This window comes from Sorex araneus, chromosome 5, assembly GCF_027595985.1.
Source record: "Sorex araneus isolate mSorAra2 chromosome 5, mSorAra2.pri, whole genome shotgun sequence".
NCBI classification, from domain to species: Eukaryota; Metazoa; Chordata; class Mammalia; order Eulipotyphla; family Soricidae; genus Sorex; species Sorex araneus.
Window position 1 is genome coordinate 13,666,298 of NC_073306.1, and position 16,654 is coordinate 13,682,951.

Here is a 16,654-nt window from a genome sequence, read left to right on the forward strand (position 1 = left end):
GCTGGACCAAAATTTAAGTGAAAAGCCAGCATAACCTTAAAAAACATCTGGGGAAGATGAGGATCCAGCAGTGACAACAGGGAACTTAAGATGCTTTCAAAAGGAGTGCAGAGTAGAGATGTTATTTTCCTCGGGCCACTTCTCAATAGGGTACATTTTTGTTGATAGAACACGTGCTTTCTAAGTGTAAGGCCCCAGATTTAACTCAAAACAACAACAAAAAATACTGAATTGCTTCTGACATAATTATCATACAATTGTAAGTCAGAAGACTGTTTTTGCCCACTTAATGAAATGCTGGTACGATACTACATACCTCTCAACTTCTTACGTACCTCAGCTTTCTCAAAACAATCTTTCCTCTCATTAAATTAACCTTGAAGAGGCCCAAGCTCTATCCAGCCTACATGGCTTCATTCAGCTTGAGTGTCTTTGTTCAGGGCTATTTACATTTAAAGGTTTGATCAGTGATTCCCATACTCCATCATAAGATTACATAATTGGTCATCAGAGTTGCTTCTAACAGACTTGAACTTACTGACTGGTAATCTACTGAAGTGGGAGATGAGTATTATTCTTCACAGCCCTTTTATGTTCCTTAGGAATCTTTTTAACATTCTTAATAAAAAATGTCTTAAGTTATTTACAAGTCTTCCAATTCAAAACGAAATTTAACCCAGTTAAATCCGTCTAAAGCAACATCTTGAATTCTCCAGGTTAGGATTCCAGAGTTAGTTATATATCTGCTGTAAAGCATTAAGTGTGTTTTACAGCTTCTACTGTAAAGTGACTTAGGGAAAATTAAGTACTATTCCATTTGAAAATTACTACAACTTCCATTGTCTGAGTATTATTAAAGATAACCCTGTATGCTTAGATGTGTATATGTATAATACATATTGTGTATGTAAACATATGTATTATATGTATACATATCCTGTTCCCTAGCTACATTTATAGTAAAAATATTCAAGTAAAAAATAATTCAAGCATTGTGTACATATTTGCTAAGCAGTTTAAGTTTTATTAACCACCCAGTTTAAAAAAAAAAACGTTAAATTTTAGGTCACACCTCTAGGTTTGATGTAATATATACAGAACGTGCAGAGTATGACTATGAAGAAATACAAATTAGTCCATGCCCAAAAGATTTACTACAGAATAATCTTCATAAATACATATAAAATTCTTGGGAAGACAGAAAGGGACTGTCTGTTTTTTGAGACACTTTTTAAAGTGATTCAAGGCATAAAATACACATAGTCCAGACTTTGCCCCCAAACGGCCCATTGAAAGATTTTGCTTCGTGACTTTTATAAAACTATACTGAAATGAGATTCTGCTTAGTTGAAAAACCACAGGACCTATAAACATCATATAATTACTCCAAAATTTGGAGATACAAATACAAGCACTTTATTTTAAAAAGCAAACAAAATATAGGTGTAGATTCAGAGTATTTAAATGCTTCCCCTATTTTTGCAATTCAATTAAGAACTGATACAAGTTTGTTCCCAGAAGCTAATGCATCACTAGTCTCTAAGAAAAATGAATTCTAAGAATTAACATGGTTTTCAGTTATTTAAATTTCACTATATAAAAACCTAGAGACCAATAATATCCAATAGCTTCGAAAAGATGAGCTATAGATGTAATCAACTTTATCTTTGTCCAGATCTGTTTAATATATACACAAGGAAAATACACTCTATAATTTCTTATAAAATAACAAGTAAGGAGTAGATGTAGGAGATGTGGAAGGGGAAAGCGAATTTAGAAAGTCCTTCTCTTCAGTAACCTTCACTTCAGAGTCATCAAAGAGCAACCACTTCCCCTCATACTCCTTTAAGCTTTGCACTACGTATGAAATTTTGTTCTCAAATCCGCTAATGTTTATGCCTGTCTGGTCAATGGATTCCTTGTTTCTATCAGACTCATGTATCCCATTAGTATTGTTAGTCTCAGAATTTCTGTTTTCACCAAATCCTGTACTGGCAAACTTATCAGGATTAGATGCCTTGTTGTATAGCTCATAATCTGCTTTGCTCTTTTGTCCTCCAAGAAGTCCGATAGCTTCTACATTTTTTTTGTTCAAAACTTTAGTTGGCTGTGTATTCCCACTAACTCTAATCGATACTTCTTCATCGTCATAATTTTCTACCACACCCCTTGCTTCCTCCTCATTCAATGGTTCTGGCTTACCTATTTCACACATCTGGTCCACCACAAAATTCCCCTTATCTAGTTCTAAACTGTTAAGGTCAGTGACTTTAACGGAAGCAGTGTAATGCCCACTACTGATTGTAATGCCACTGTGCATCACCACTGCAAATAACCCATAGCTGTCATTGGTTGGCTTTGTGCTCCATTCTTCCAGGGACAGCTTCAGAGGGGTCAGCAAAGGCGTGTTGATCTTGGAAAGTCCACCACCGTAACAATCAAACCTTCATGAGGGGAAAAAAAAAAGTTTTCTGCAACTGTACTTGAAATATACTCATTTTACACTCAACATGAAAACAACTAAGTCTAAATGAACCCTTAATAATTTAGTGCTCATATGAATAAACAAAACCAAAAGATGCCACCTTTAAAATATCCATACAAGGGGCTGGAGCGGTAGTACAGCGGGTAGGACTTCTGCCTTGCACGAGGGTCCAATCCGCAGCATCCCACATGGTCCCCCAAGCATCACCAGGAGTAACTCCTGAGCATTGCTGGGTGTGACCCAAAAAAAGCAAAGGAAAAAAAAAACTGAAAATCTCCATACAAAAGAGCAAAATTACTGCTAATGATTCATGTGCTTCCAAGAAGAGTCTTTCCATCTTCATTTCCCTTGTTCTCTACAGTAATGACATTAAGAAACACTTCAAATCGGAACCTTTCACTGTAAGTCCTTCTAACACCAAGCCTACCTCTCCTAAGATCTGGAGATAAAATAAATTAGTGGAGCCAGGGACGGGCAAGGGCCTGAGTTCAACCCCGGACACTGCATGATCCCCCAGCAGCTCCTGAACACGGCCAGAGAGCATCAGCCCCCCCACAACCACCTCACCCGGAACACATGAAGAAAACTCTGCACTATGATGTGTCAGAAAGCCAGAAGCACCCAAAATATAATTGGCATTTTTGTACTTATCGCTGGGCCCCGGAGACAGGAATCACACCAGGGCCCCAGCATACAAAGTATGCACACAGGCCTCAGTCATCCCCCGGCCCGAGAATTTTTTAAAATAGCTTTCAGATAATTCAACTTTCAATTATAAAATCTCTTAAACTGTTCAAAACCTAGTTTTATTTCCTGGGTTATCCCAAAACTAAAATAATTTTGTCTTTCCTTAAAATAATCTTGAGGGGGGCTGGAACAATAGTACTTGAGGGTAGGGCGTTTGTCTTGCACACAGCCAACCCGGGTTCAATCCCCGGCATCCCATATGGTCCCCCCAAAGCACAACCAGGAGTAATTCCTGAGTGCAGAGCCAGGAGTAACCCCTGAGTATCGCTGGGTGTGACACAAAAAGCAAAAATTAAAATTTGGAAAAAAGAAATCTTGAGAGCTGGAGCAACAGAGCTTGGCTGGCATGCAGCTGACCTAGGTCCGATTCCCTGCGTGCCATATGGTCCCCTGATCACTGCCAGGAGTGATTCCCAAGTGCAGACAGGAGCACTGCCAGGTGTGGCCCAAAAACAAAACACAAATCTTAACATATAAAATATCTGTTCCCTTTTAAGCAGTCCTGCTACAATTTCATCTAATAAGGAATAAAAATAAAAGCATGGGAAACAATAGAATACATATTCGTACCAAAAGGATTTAAACTAGTGCATTTCCATATAAAAGGCTAAGGCTCATAAGAGTACTTCTCTAAGGTAACTTGTAAATTATTTGTCAGTACTTTATACTTCATTACACTTTTGTTACTATTAACAGGTTTTAAACAAAAATTCTCATATAGCAACTCTTCTCCCCACCCCTACCATTTATAATACTCACTCCAGGCCACTAGCAGCAAAGCACTTCAGATGTATAGTTATAACTTCAGGCATTTTGTCAAACAAAAGACTTCGTTCGGCTTCAGTATAATGATGACAATTTTCACAGAAATATTTATCTTCTCCTACAATCCTCTCCACTGAAGCAAACTGTGAAATTGCCCATCTCAAGGTCTTCATTTCTGTTTTTGGCTCTGGAGAAACTACGAAAAAGAATTCTTTTATTCATAAAAAACTCAGACATTTAAAATAAAACTATAAAATTCAGTGTTTAAAATTAAATTGCACACTTCAATTGATTTCACAAATAATGTATTTTTAATTTTTTTTCCAGTAGTGCACACACCTTTTATATATTTCGATTTGATCAACAGAAAAAGGGAAAAAATGTAAATGGCAGGACAGTAAATAATAAGTGTTATTAATCCTATTGATTAGCGAGGCTTTCCATAAACAATTTTAAATACCTGAGAAGCTAAAACTAGTCTCATAATAACTTCCCATGACATTCCAGACTTTCTGAAACTTAAACCGGACAAAACAGTGGCCTAAACATTACAAGTTAAATATGTTAATCAAGTTAATGTTAGTCAGTGGTTGCAGTCCCCAAGTTAATATATTTCACTGTCCCATCAAAACATATTTTATACATCAAAATATAAGATGCCACCAAATATATACATACTATTAACAAGTGGTATTTTAAAAGCTGAAAAATTATGCCAGACATTAGGTTTTGTCAGTAATAATTTTAAGCTAATTAATCAGACAATTTTCCTAAAAAACTATTGTACAGTCCACATAAGACTCCAATTTTGCTTACTTTCAGAACTCTCCTCTACTTTAGAAAGCTCATCTTCTTGTACTGGTACACTGATGTCTTGAAAATCTTCTCTTCTTTCTGTTAAACTTTCACATTCTAAGCAACGAGTTCTTAATACCAGTTGACCTTGAAATAATTTTTCTACCAATTCAAAACCAATTTGCTCTGTGCATTAAAAAAAAAGGTATATGTCAAGTCTATAGATCAGTTCTTTGGTATAAACATAACCAAACCCCAGTTAAATTAATTGCATCATGCATTATAGCTGGTTTTCGTATCTACATTTATGAAGTATAAGTTCCCTATCTAAAAAACATTTATCTGAATTATAGTTGTCTCAAACCCTGAAAATTTTGTCAATTCCCTGAAAGACACCCATTATACCTAATTTCCCAATAGGGTTAAACCTGGAAAGTGTTTAACTATACCAGTTATCACAACTTTCTTCTGAAATCTGTAAACCTATACCAGAGGCTCCCAAACACTTTAGGAAAAAATGCCTCGGTGCACACCCACTAGAAATCTCCCTCTCTTAAGGGAACAAGCAGAAAGCCTCCCTCCAGCCCTCACTTCACCTGAGCTGAGAGTACCACTACTCTCCTGGATGGTTCCAGTACCCCTTGGGGGTGGCATCGGATTACCTCACTTTCGAAAATTTTGCTCCCAACAAAACTAGGCAGAAATTATTTTGGTTTTGGGACGGCATCCAGCAGTGCTCACGGCTTACTCCTGACAGCACAGGGGACCAAATGGGGTGCCAGGGGTGGAGCACAGGTCAGCCACACGCTGCAGTACTGCTCTAGCCCCCGGTCGAAATATGTTCAATATAGTATTAACTCTTAGTTCTCTACTTAAAAACTGCACTTCACTAAATATAATTTTTGGGGTTTGTAACAAATACATAAGGGGGGAGGGAAGAGACATAGTACAGTGGCTAAAGCTCTCGCCTTTCACATGTCAAACCCAGGTTCTCTTTCTGGCACCCTGTACATCCCCTTGGTCCCACCAGGAGTAAGCCCACAGCACCACCAGGGGTGGTCCCAAAGCACAATGCATCAAGGAGTAAAAAAGTATGTTCATCTACTAATGTGTCTTAAATTCCCCTCATTTATAAGTGAAAAATTAACCTGAGATAGACATACACTCCCAAAATCCACCTAAGCACAGTCAAGCAGCGACCACCACAGTCGGCCCGGGGAGCAGGCCTGGCACAGGACGGGGTCCCCTCTGGCGCCAGCTGGGAGGGACCCCGCCCCGGGCTGTCTGCAGCACTGGCAGGTATGGTCTCCAGTCAAAAACTCTCCTGCTCACACTGTGTTCATTCTCCCTTCAAACTCTGGCCCGATCTGAGCTGCAGAGCACCCCAAATGCCCCAAACCCAAAACTCGGGCCATATTTATGCTCCACATGCACCTGACAGTAGAAAATTACACTTCTGCAGTTGTGACTTCCAGTTATCAATACCTGAGAATAAATTACACCAACCTTTGTTTATGGGCTTAACTTCATTAGGAGCATCAGGGTTAACATCATTCCCTGGAGATTCAAGTCCACAACCATTAGCCGTGTTATCATTTTCATATTTGCCCAGGTCCTCTTCATCAAGATCGTACTCGTTTTCTTTAGATTGTCCTTTGGATCCTTGGATTGTTGTTATTTTCCCCAGACTACAGAATTTAGAAAGAATGCTAGGTTGCTTCGCTGCAGACTTCAACCAATCTAATTTGACTCTTGATTTCTTTTGTGAGGATCTTGCACTCTCATTTTCAGAAATGTACTTGGGGTTTACTTTAGGAGGAACCTCTAACGCATCACCTGTAGCTTTTCTTTTTGATCTGGTTTGCCTCTGGTTGTCTTCCAATGATTGGTGTTCCTTGGACACTTTAACTTTTTTCTTCGTATTACCAAATTCAGTATCACTTTTTCTCTTCCCATTTCCTTTGGGAAGTTTATCCTTACAGTCCTCAGGATACCTTACATTGTCCATCTCTATGTTTTTCATGCTACTCAATTCCTCCTTCTGATGAGGTTGTTCCTCGGCCTTGGTAGGTAATTCTGCCACATTTTTCACTTCTTCTTTTTTTAGGAGTTGGCATGTCTCTTGGATGTTCCCCAAAATACACTGCAATACTTCCTGTGCATCATGCTGGAGATATCCTTCATACATAGGGTTGAGTTCCCTATAAACGAAAATTTCAATTTCATCCATTCAAGTTAGGAAATATAATACAAAGAAAAACTTTTAATCCATAAGCCTATCACAGATACTTTTAAAAATCTACTAGCACTTATTCAGCTCAGTTGATATTTCTTATCTATAATCTATAATCTTGCAAATGAAAGTAAAAATAAGACCTGAGTACTGGTAAGCAAACCCAGGATCTCACCTATGCAGAGCCTAGGCTACACCTCTGAGCTAGTGTAGACACTCATTTTTTTCACTATCATAAGTATTTTGATCCTATTTTAATAGCTAGTACATGTACCAATTTTTGTTCAAACTGCTCTGTATGGAACAAACTGTTCTGTATAATTCTCACTATAAATAACCCTGAAGTACGCATTAAATCACCATTTTAGTACAATAGGTACCTTAGGAGTGAAAAGCAAACTGAAACGGGAAGCCAAGACTCAGATTTGCTCCTGGCCACCATACATACTGCGGCACAGGAAAACAGCAGTGTGGGCCGAGGAGATGGTTCTAGGTTTGATCCTTGGCACATGATCCCTAGGTTATCAGCACCTGAGCACCCCCAAGCCATACCCCCAAATCAATTTATTACACCTACCTGTATTCCTAAATTAAATGATATAATGTTTAAAAGACCTTATTCTTTTGTCTAGAACATTTATATATTTCCTTTTTTTAGACACTACAAATTAATCCAAGTAATTTTCCTCTAAACATACATTAACACAATATCTGAAATTTATTCTTCTTATACTTAATATTTTGAATATAAACCTATAATTCATAATCTGAGCCCCTTAGGGTCCAAATAAACAAAAATTCAGGAATTTTCCAATTAAAAAATATGATACAAGTAAAATAAAATACAGGCAATACCCCATAATTAAACACATTACTATTTTCTATTTGGCCTGGAGCAATAGCTCAGTGGGTAGAGCATTTGCCTTGCATGCGGCCGACCCGGGTTCGATTCCTCCATCCCTCTCAGAGAGCCCGGCAGGCAAGCTACCGAGAGTATCCCACCCACATGGAGAGCCTGGCAAGCTACCCGTGGTGTATTCGATATGCCAAAAACAGTAACAAGTCTCACAATGGAGACGTTACTGGTGCCCACTTGAGCGAATTGATGAGCAATGGGACAACAGTGCTACAGTGCTACTATTTTCTATTTAAAAATGTGGTAGGGTCCCCCAAGCACCAGTAAGAGTGATGTTTGAGTGCACAGCCATGAGTAATCCCTGAGCACTGCTGAAGTGGCCCAAAACACGAAAAATAAAAGACTCCCAGAGCATGACATAAGGAGACCTACAGATTCCATCATTTCCTTGTCATGTGTTCATTCATCACCAGCCTCTAAAGAAAAAGCTCACCCGAAACCCTGAAACTGTATCCTACGCTGTACCTGAGCGTGTTGAGCAGTCGTCGTGGCTGAGTGGCCAGTTCATCAGTGTACTTCTCTGGATTCAAGAGAAAACTAGCCTGAAGCTGTTCAACTGAAATGATCAAGGACTGTAAACTGCAAATCAGTTCATAACTTGCCAAAGAATCTTCTTTGCAATTTCCCTGCCAAAAAATACAAACCCCCATATAAATATAATGAATATATAAATATAAATGTGAGTAAGTATATATATGTATATATATATATATATATAAAAACTTTAGTATATAAACAAATCAAGTGCAGTTCCCTTTATCTTTGTCTCACGGGAACACTACTAGCTTTCCTAAATTAATCTCACAATAGCTCTATTTTTATAGGGGTAAAATTAAAACAGGAATATTTTTGCTTACTTTCTATGTGGATAAAGATTTTCTACTCCTATAACACAAGGTTTTTGTGACATTCACTTAAATTTTAAAACTGAGTCAGTATAAATGCAATAGATAGTAACAGGGGGAACAACTGTGTGGGTGGTATATAAATGTTTATTAGTAAATAACAGATAAAGATATAGTTAGCTATCCTGTAAGAACAAAAAATAACTGCCTTTCTGCTATTAAGATAATGAGAAATTCAATTCCCAGTAGCAGCTTGTTAAGAGAAATAAACTATATCCCAAACCCTCTGTATATCAATATCTTTGTTGTTTCTAACAAGGGGAATTTCCAAGTATTTTTATATTACATTTTATTAACTTTTTACCTTCTCTTTTTGATTGGCTTCATCTTTTAGGGCGTCTTTCTTCCTTGAGATAATATTAAATAAGTGCTTCACTCCAGATTTAAAACCAGGACAAAAATATAATACCTACAAAACGGGATTGACAGAGTGTTTACTGAACAAAAGCAATACACCTATCATCACTGACATAGAATCATGCTTTTTATAGGACACCTTTAAATGTGCATTACTTAGAACCTAAAATTCTAAGAATTGTGCCAAAAAACTATTTCCTACTCCAGCTAATAGCCCGCTGGCAGAAGAGCACTGAGCTGGAGGTGCTGCTGCTCAAGGATCATGGCTGTGAGGATGAAACACAGAGCACACCCAGGAATGGAGGGGAGGAGGGGACGCTGAGAAACTAGAGCATCCTGGCATCTTTCCACTTACACAAAGTCCACTCCATTTGTGACCCCAATTTCATTTACTACATCACTTATCTCTTATGGAGGTTTATAACATTCACTACCTGCCCTACTATTCGCATATTCACAAGCAAAAACAAAGATAGTATAGATAATTACCATCTCCCCATGATGTGAAAGCCTCAAACATTATATATTACGTAATTACATGCTTACTCAAGTCTTACTACAGAGAACTATTGATTTACCTGAAGTATACTATTAAGATAACAAGTGTTGCCAAGATTATTCAGTCCCACGAACGGTAACAGATGTTCTCTCTTCTCACAGTTTATAGGTGAGGACTGTGCCGCAGGAACAACTTGGTCACTAACAGAGAAGGGAGAAAGTACAATGACACAGTTTCTTAGGACTAAGGGGAAATATTACTTCCCTTTTCTCAAAGGTCCTGCAATGGGTTGAGCTGGGCTGGACTGACAGCACAGCAGGTAGGACGTCTGCCTTACAGGGGCCACTCCAGGTTTGATCCCCGGAATCCCACATGGTCCCTCGAGCACCACCAGGAGTAATTCTGAGCACAGAGTGAGGAGTAATCCCTAAGCATCACCAGGTGTGGCCAGAAAACAAAAGCAAAAATAAAGTTGTGTGATGGGAAAATTATATATTCTATCCACTTTTTTAAAAGAAAACAGGGAGTGTTCCTAGCTACACAGGGGCCTGTAGACGCTTGCCATCAGTCAAAGCCGGAGGTGCCAGGGGTACGCGGTGCAGGGGCCAGAGTCGGGGCCGGGAGCATGCCGGGCACGGGCTCCACCACCTGAGCTATCTCTCCAGCCCTCAAAGACTACTATGAGAAGAAATCGACACGACAGGCTCAAAAGCTGCTATTCATCTATCAAGAATGGAAGTTAAATAAACATTTTAAAACACTATTACAGAGCGGGAGGGACAGCACAGGGTGTTAGGGCTTGTCCTGCACACAGCTGACCCCACCTCAATCCCCTGCACCATCTGTAGCCTCGAGTAAGCCCTGAGCACACCTGGTGTGGAAGAAGAGTGGGGAAGGAGGGAAGGAAGGGGGAGGGAAGAAGGGTGGAAGGGAGAGAATGACTCCACTAATAAAAGATTAAGAGGAAGGCTCAATGATGGTGGCTCAGATAAACCACATGCCACAAAAGTGTGAACCTATATTCAATCTCAAACAAAAGAGGAAATAATCCATGAAGAGATTTCAACAGTTGTCCCTTCACTTAAAATTCAATTTTCAGGGCCAGGGAGATCTCTCAAAGGGTTGGAGTGCATGCTTTGATGCAGAAGTCCTGCCCCAGAGAGTAGCGATCTGTCCACCCCCCACTTCGCCCCAACCAGACACCAAGTCCCGGAGCATCACTGGGCACGGTCCACAATCCAGCGTCAGTGTGGAATGCACCTCAGTGCTGTAGGTAGAGCCCAGGATACAATCCCGGCACACACACAAGCGTTCCTGTTTATAATTCTTTTACCTCACTTGAACAAACGGTGGGTTTTCCTGACATTTTTACTTAATTTATACCTACTAGCTATTACTCTAATACCTCAAAGTGTCTATAAGCTAAATACAAGCAATCAAAAGGTTCACACTACCTTCCAAAACAATTACTGGTAAATATTCAAAAATTACACATGGGACCTAATCCACTTTAGGCTTAGATACAGCAGAGTACCCACCTATTTTTTATAATAAGGAGTGAGATGTAGGCCCTCAAACAGTGCAAATGCTGGTGAAATAAAGCATTCCATCCTGTCTGATTTTTCAGTCACTTCTGTTTGCATCAAAAGCATTTCAAGTTTTTAATATAATTATAAATTGTATGCCCAAAACAATTTGTTTGTAAATGAAGAACAATTTCAATGTCAGGTAAATATTAACCGCCAATTTCTTTTCTTTTCTTTTTGGGTCACACAATGCATTGCACAGGGGTTACTCCTGGTTCATGCGCTCAGGAATTACTCCTGAGTAACTGGGGAGCTTGGGGACCATATGGGATGCTGGGAACCAGACCTAGGTCAGCTGCATGCAAGGCAAAACCCTACCTGCTGCACTGTTGTTCCAGCCCTAAACTACCCATTTCTTTACCCTTAAAAAAAAAATGGTCCTTCACAAGTTCATTTGTTTTAGGGCCACACCCAGCTGTGCTCAGGGCTTACCCAGGCTCTGCGCTAAGGAATCACTCCTCCTCGTGGGGCTCGAGAGACCATGTGGTGTGCTGGGGATTGAATCTGGGCTGACAGGGTGCAAAGCAAGCACCTAACCCCACTGAAATAGCTCTCCATCTCCACCTCCCCCAAACTGCTAAGTTTGAATTGGAAAAATAATTTTCGGTATTTCACCAAGTTAGGCTAAGCAAGCAGCAATGGATTAGCCCATGTATGTGATCCCTTCGGGGGAGCACCAGCTCTCTTCTCCCCATGAGAGCCTGCTCTAAATAAGACTGTTCTTGTTTTATTTAGCTTGCCTCTACAGGTCAGAATACTGTAGCACTGTTGTCCCGCTGTTCATCGATTTGCTCAAGCAGGCACCAGTAACGTCTCCATTGTGAGACTTCTTGTTACTGTTTTTGGCATACTGAGTAAATCAGAACATGAAACTTAAAGTCCACACATTTCATACACACAGGCTGGGCGCGAGCAGGAGGCCCGGAGCACCACCAGGACTGACTGAGAGAAGAGAACTGGGAATAGCCCTCTGCACCACAGGGTGTGGCCTAGAATACAACAAAATACATACATTTCAGACCCTCTATATTCTGAAGCCTTTTCTTCATTTTCTTGCGAATCTGTGAACTCCAAGGCCCTCTTAGTTTCCTTTTTCTGAAAAAACTTCAAGGAAAGTCGGCTTTTCTTCGACGGACTACCTCTTGAAAGTCCATTATTTTCACTCGGTATAACACCAGGCATTTTCACTTCAAATCCCAAGGAGTAGACAAGAATTTACACAGGGACCTTTTAATCACCAATCATATCTGTTAATCAGAGATAAAAGTATCATTAGTGTTATCAATTGTAGACAAGAAAAATTCTGAAAGTAAGTTTATCAAGGAATAGCACTAATAAAAACTTTCTACTTGACAATCTAATGCTTGACAATCTTAAAGCGCTTGTCATTTATCCTTAATTTTCTCAAACAACAAAAAATATCAGATGCTCAAGTGATTATCGGAGCGCAGCTAGACGATAAAGGGTCACAAAATAACCCACATTAGTCGACCTAGCAAAAGCAGCATGGGAGCAAAAGCTTCATTTCTTGACTCATTCAAAAATATCAGCTGATGAAAGTAGACTACAGGCCGACCATAATGGCCACTCAATACCTATATTGCAAACCACAACACCCAAAAGGAGAGTGAGCACAAAAGGGAGTGCTCTGCCACAGAGGCCTGGTGAGGTGGGAGGGATGCTGGGACCATTGGTGGTGGAGAATGGGCACTGGTGGAGGGATGGACACTCCATCATTGTGTAACTGAAACGCAAGCACGAGAAAGTTTGTAAGTCTGTAACTGTACCTCACAGTGATTTATATAAAAATTTAAAAACAGTAATAAAATAAGAAATATCAGCTGAACAACTACCCAATACAACCACCTAAAACACGTGCAAAAGTGGTATAAAATTGTGCTGCACTGGGGGCTGGAGCGGTAGCACAGCGGGTAGGGCGTTAGCCTTGCACACAGTCAACCGGGGTTCGAATCCCAGCATCCCATATGGTCCCCTGAGCACCGCCAAGGGTAATTCCTGAGTGCAGAGCCAGGAGTAACCCCTGTGCATTGCCGGGTATGACCCAAAAAGCAAAAAAAAAAAAAAAAATTGTGCTGCACTGAGTGTTATCTAAGAAATCCACAACGTTTTCTTCATTTTCTTGCAAATCTGTAAATTCGCAAGATTTACAGACACCACCGGGAGTTTTTCAAACAAACCAATACTTGCCACCTTCCTTTCCTTGTAAAACTTTTGAACCGTGTGTGTGTGTGGGGGGGGGACACACGGGAGCACCCGGCAGCGTGAACTGCCTTCCTCCCACCTATGTCTGCAGCGCCGACACCACCTGAAGCATCACCGGAGCCCACCACGCGCCCTCACGCCCGCACAGCCAGGCGCCACCCCGGCCAGGTGCCACCCGGGCAGAGACGGGCGACCGCGGGGGCGAATCCGCCCTCCAGGGCACCCCGCCCGGCCTGCGCACTGCTCCGGGCGGCGGGAGGCAAGAATGCATTTTTATTTATTCTTTTTTTTTTTTTTGGAAACGGGGAGAATTGCTAGAAAGCGGCCGGCTCCCAGCTGCCCTCCCGGCGCCGCCGAGGAAACAGAAAGTTATGAATGGCAAAACCCAGCCGCGCCCCAACGCGGGAGGCGTCGGGATCCTCCCACTTCCAGGGGGAAACGATGTTTGGGTTTTTCTTGGTGTGTGTCTGTGTGTGTGTGTGTGTGGTTTTGTTTTGGGGTGTTTTTTTTTTTCCCCGGAGACTAATTCCCAGACTGGAAAAGTGTCCAAGTCACTGGGTTAAACCAGCGGGGGCGCGGGGGGCGTGTGTGCGGGAGGGTGGGAGGGTGGAGGGCGGCGGCGCCAAGCTGGAATAACGGACCCACCCCCCCCACACCTCCCCGCGCCCCGGGACGCCCACCCTGCCCGGGGCAGCCGCGACTTAACGGGACGGCGACGCTAGGGCTCGGCGGGGCTCGGCGGGCCCTGCGCCCCCGCTCCTCGCTCCCGCGCCGCCGGCCCGACGCGGCTGGGGGCTGCCATCCAACGCGCGGCTCGGCGGCGGCTGCCCCCCACGCCGCCCCCCGCCCCCGAGGCCGCGGCCGCGCGCCGCCCCCGCCGCCCGCCCGCCCGCCTGCCCGGGTGACAGCGCGGCCGCCCGCTCGGGCCCGCGGCGGGAAATTAAAAAGGGGGAAAAAAAAAAAACGGCGGAGGGATTAAAGGCAAAATAGTAAATAAATAAATCAAGCCCGGGAAGCCAACTTCCCGGCGTGGAGCGGCGCCCCGCACCCCGCGCGCCCGACAAAGGTCTCAAGACACGTGGCGTTCCAAAGACTTCGGGGGAAAAAACACACAAGCGCGCGCGCACACACACACACACACACAGCCACACACGCACACACAACGCAAGGAAAAAGTTCAAGTGCGCGCTGCGCCCGCGTCCCCGGGGCTGAGGGGACCGTCCCCCGCCGGGCTGCGCGGCTGCCGCCCGGCACCACCCGCGCCCCGGCCCCCACCGGGCCGCCCGCACCTGCCGCCCGGAGCCTCGCGGGGGGGGGCTGCCCCGCGCGCCCCCCGGGACCCCCCGCCGTTACCTGCTCATGACCCGAAGCGAGGTCCGCGGCCGGGCCGCCGGCGAGTCCAGTCGGGGCGAGAGCGGGCGGCCCCAGGTGAGCCCCCACACGCACCGGGCCCGGGCCGGCGGGGACGCCCCCCGCGCACACACACACGCGCGCAGCCCCGCGCGCACGCACCGCCCGAGCCCCCGAGGAACGCTGCTGGGCTGGCCCTGCCCCGCGGGGGAGTGACCATTCGCTCTCGGGAGCGGGAAGCCGGCCGCCCACTACATCCCCGGAGCCGGCGCCCGCCCGCGCCCGCGCCCGCCCCGGGAGGCCGAGGAGCGCCCCAAGCCGGCCGGCTCGCGCCGCGCCCGGACCGCCGGGGTCTGCCCGGCTCTCGGCCACCGACGGGAACTTGGCGCGTTTTCCTCCGTCTCAGGACCCCCGGCGGAGCGCCTCCGCCCGCGCCAGCGCCGCCACGGGAAGTGGCGTCCTGCGCGAACGCCGGCGCCGCGGCGCTGCGCTGCAGGCACGCCGGGGAGCCGGGGCCGCCGCGCGGCCGTCTCGCGCCCCCTCTCCCGGCCCGCCCGGCCGCCGGAGCCCGCCCGAACGGTGCTTTTCCCCGGAGCCTAACGGGTTCCGCACTTTCAAACAGCGCAGGCATCGTCACGGGCAGCCCGCGCGGGTCCTCACCCAGGCGCGCGCGCTGGGGGGGGGGGGGAATGGACTAAAGGCCTGGCTGGCGCGCTCGAGCCTCACACCCTTTTTTTTTTTTTTTTGTAGCCATTGGTGCGCGCGAGTTAAGGAAACCGCGTACGGGTCGGGAGACTGGACAGAGGGAAGCTAGGACGGGCCTTTTTTTTCTTTTTTTTTTTTCCTCCGCAGCCGCCGGTGCTCAAATCGACCAATCCGCGAGGAGCAAGCGCCCCCAGTCGCGCCCCGCCCTCCCCCCCGAGGAGGACCCAATCAGAAGTACCTAAACAAAAAAAGCCAATTGGGCGGGCGGGACGAAAGGCAGCTAGGCCAATAGCAAGAAGAAGGAGGAAGGCTCCAGCCAATTGTGGCTGAGCATACAGACTGCCGCCACGGTTCCCCCCCCCCTCCTTCCGCTCTTATTGGCGCTCGCGTGCGCGCTTTCTCGGCGACTGTTAAATTTCAGCTGCGTTTTGTTAATCCCCAGGACGGCGGGAGGGCCCGGAGGTGGGAGGGCGCGGCTTCCGGAGGTGGGGAGAAGCCAGAAGCCCCGCCTGCCTTCCCTGCGTCCGTGCGCGAGCGGGCGGGGAACTCTGCTGGGGCAAGTGGCTGGTGCCGGCTGCCGCCTCCGTGCTGGGGTGTTTGGGTTTTGGAGGGTTTTTTTAAATATATATTCCGAGTCGCGGCTGCAGTCCCCGGGGTAACTGTCAGTTCTCAGCCGGGAACCTGGAGCCGAGGCGCCTTCCTCGCCCCCTCTGGGACTCGGCTCTGGTGCCCCCTCTCCGTTTCCTGCAGGACAAGGACACGGGAGCGCACTTGGGGGCGGGGGGCGCTTGGCTCTGCAGTCGCCGCGGGCTCGGGGACGGCCAGGCTGCCTCGCTGCTGTGGTTGCTCCCGGCGGCGCGTGTCTGGCCCCGTGAGAAAGCAGCAGCCGCAGCTAGATTGGGCAAAACCCGCCCTTGATCTTGGTGAATGCAAACGTGTTTTTCTAGCCGCCCGGCGTTGTCCAGCTCGCCTGGCCGTCCACCCCCAAAAGGACCTTCACCTGCTCTCGGAAGGGGAAAAAGTGAAGCAGAATGATGATGAGAAGAGGAGAGGGTCTTGTTTGGGGTCGGGGAATCCGGAAAGACCAC

General features: G+C 45.3%; 1 protein-coding gene across 1 annotated transcript; it reads right to left on the reverse strand.

Annotated features, from left to right (window-relative positions):
- Window positions 1–1,003: 1,003 nt before the first annotated feature.
- USP1 (ubiquitin specific peptidase 1) lies at window positions 1,004–15,279 on the reverse strand. The gene is made up of 9 exons (XM_055137881.1): window positions 14,865–15,279; window positions 12,301–12,535; window positions 9,782–9,902; window positions 9,151–9,255; window positions 8,407–8,567; window positions 6,299–6,993; window positions 4,814–4,978; window positions 3,992–4,193; window positions 1,004–2,444 (listed from the first exon to the last, which is right to left on the reverse strand). Exons 2-9 carry the CDS (start codon window positions 12,468–12,470, stop codon window positions 1,709–1,711), a joined length of 2,355 nt encoding a protein of 784 aa, XP_054993856.1. The 5' UTR covers window positions 12,471–12,535; window positions 14,865–15,279; the 3' UTR covers window positions 1,004–1,708.
- Window positions 15,280–16,654: the final 1,375 nt, after the last annotated feature.

Coding starts and splice junctions, on each gene's coding strand:
- USP1 (XM_055137881.1), bottom strand. CDS start 12,470: ATGCCTGGTGTTATACCGAGTGAAAATAATGGACTTTCAAGAGGTAGT. Junction 9,903..12,300: donor GAATATAGAGGGTCTGAAAT/GTATGTATTTTG, acceptor CTTCTCTGTTAG/TGACCAAGTTGTTCCTGCGG. Junction 6,994..8,406: donor CGACTGCTCAACACGCTCAG/GTACAGCGTAGG, acceptor TTTCGTTTATAG/GGAACTCAACCCTATGTATG.